Source organism: Grammomys surdaster, unplaced genomic scaffold (genome assembly GCF_004785775.1).
Source record: "Grammomys surdaster isolate TR1022 unplaced genomic scaffold, NIH_TR_1.0 1027, whole genome shotgun sequence".
NCBI classification, from domain to species: Eukaryota; Metazoa; Chordata; class Mammalia; order Rodentia; family Muridae; genus Grammomys; species Grammomys surdaster.
The window spans coordinates 18,532-20,519 of NW_021605446.1; the positions used below are offsets into that span (position 1 = coordinate 18,532).

A 1,988-nucleotide genomic window follows, 5' to 3' on the forward strand; every position below is an offset into this window, starting at 1 on the left:
AGACAACCATATTTTCTTCTCTGCTTAGGGAAAATGTGGTTCTTGTTGGGCTTTTCCTGTGACTGGTGCCATAGAAGGGCAAATGTTCAAGAAAACTGGCAAACTGATCCCACTGAGTGTACAGAACCTACTGGACTGTTCTCAACCTCAAGGCAATAGAGGCTGTAATGGGGGTACTACATACAGAGCTTTCCAGTATGTATTGCACAACGGAGGTCTGGAGGCTGAAGCAACCTATCCATATGAACGAAAAGTAAGTGGTCTTCCTTTTTTTTGTTTGTTTGTTTGTTTGGAGACAGAGTTTCTCTGTATATCCCTGACTGTCCTGAAACTCACTTTGTAGACCAGGATGGCCTCAAACTTAGAAATCCACATGCCTCTTCCTCTCAAGTGCTGGGATTAAAGGCATGTGCCACCACTGCCCAGCATAAGTGGTCTTCCTAAGTTGTTGCTTCAGCTCAGCTTGTAGTGAGTGTCAATTGAAGAGATAATACACTATCTTCAGAGCATGGAATGCATGGTAGAATCTCTTTGTACACTATCAATGTTGTTGTTATGTATTGTTTACTTAAGATTTTGGTGTGATGATATCAGTATACCCTGTTTTTTCCTTTTGTGTACTTGGGGAATATGGAAACAGTTGTACAGATACTTCAGAACTCTGTGGCACACAATTTTCTTATGATTAGGAGGAACTATTGATTGTTATTGAAGATAAAAGAACACATTTTTAGTTCCTAATCATTCAGTATTATTTTTCTTCCCATGATTATTTTTTAAAAATCCTTACTTGGGTGTGTTCATTTACAAAGTGCAGAATGCTGTGGTTCTATCTCTTGTTTCCAGGCAAAAGGTGGAAGTAACTGAGTTTCTATTTTTTGTCTTTTAAAGGAAGGACTATGCAGGTACAATCCTAAGAATTCATCTGCTAAAATCACAGGATTTGTGGCCCTCCCAGAAAGTGAAGATGTCCTAATGGATGCTGTAGCAACTAAAGGCCCCATTGCTACTGGAGTTCATGTTGTCTCCAGTAGTTTTAGGTTCTATCAGGGAGGTTAGTATATTTCCTTCTAGATATGTAGAAAAAAATATGTAACATCCCTATACCATGACCACCACTTATATAAAATATATGATATGAATGTTTGAGTTTCTGTATTTTACTCATCCTCACATAATATATCTAAGTACTGAATTTCACCTTATAATAACCTCAACATGAAAGTTAATATGTTGTCATAACTAATAAAAAAATTTATTGGCTAACTAAATTTTCAACTTTTCTCACTTTAGTGGAAGGTTTATACACTTACAGAGACAAAATATCTGAATTCTAATTATAACAGAGCCTTTAAATTAAGCAATTTCTGTCCTATAAGTTTAACTTAACATGAGAGTCTAGTAATAAAACTGTGCAATATCAAGAAGTCATCTCATATGCTTGTAGACCACAATTGTCAACAAATATCACTACTTTGAATTTATTCAGTTTTCAGTAAAGCTATATGTATGCCTATGTACACACACACACACACACACACACACACACACACACACACACACATTCTTTTGAACAATTCATGAAGCTTATTATTCTAGGGAAATTTATGTGATTTCATATGATTTCAGAGATCTTTGAAAATGCTTTCCTGTTGTTGGTGGCAGTGCTCACTGCCATGTATTTTTTGTGTCTCATGTCAGCTTCCATTTTATTTCTCAGGTATTTACCATGAGCCAAACTGCATCAATTCTGTGGCCAGTTCTGTGAATCATGCAGTTCTGGTGGTTGGCTATGGATTTGAGGGAAATGAAACAGATGGCAATAACTACTGGCTGATCAAGAACAGGTATAAATTCCCTAAAACTCTGTATTTAAAATTCTAGCAGCTGGAGAGATGGTTTAGGCAACTCGTGATACTGAGGAGTAGATATTTTGCTTTCCCTAATACTGCTGTTATATTGACCTCTTGCCAGTAATTGTAATATGT

At 36.5% G+C, this 1,988-nt stretch overlaps 1 protein-coding gene across 1 annotated transcript in view; it reads left to right on the forward strand.

Moving 5' to 3' along the window:
- LOC114634594 (cathepsin Q-like) overlaps window positions 1–1,847 on the forward strand; it is a gene marked incomplete at its 3' end in the record, with an annotated part of 2,245 nt that extends 398 nt beyond the window's left edge. Inside the window, exons 2-4 of the mRNA XM_028783174.1 lie at window positions 29–253; window positions 892–1,054; window positions 1,721–1,847. Of these exons, the coding sequence (XP_028639007.1) occupies window positions 29–253; window positions 892–1,054; window positions 1,721–1,847 (515 nt within the window). The remainder of the gene's footprint in view (window positions 1–28; window positions 254–891; window positions 1,055–1,720) is intronic.
- Between the last annotated feature and the right edge of the window lie 141 nt (window positions 1,848–1,988).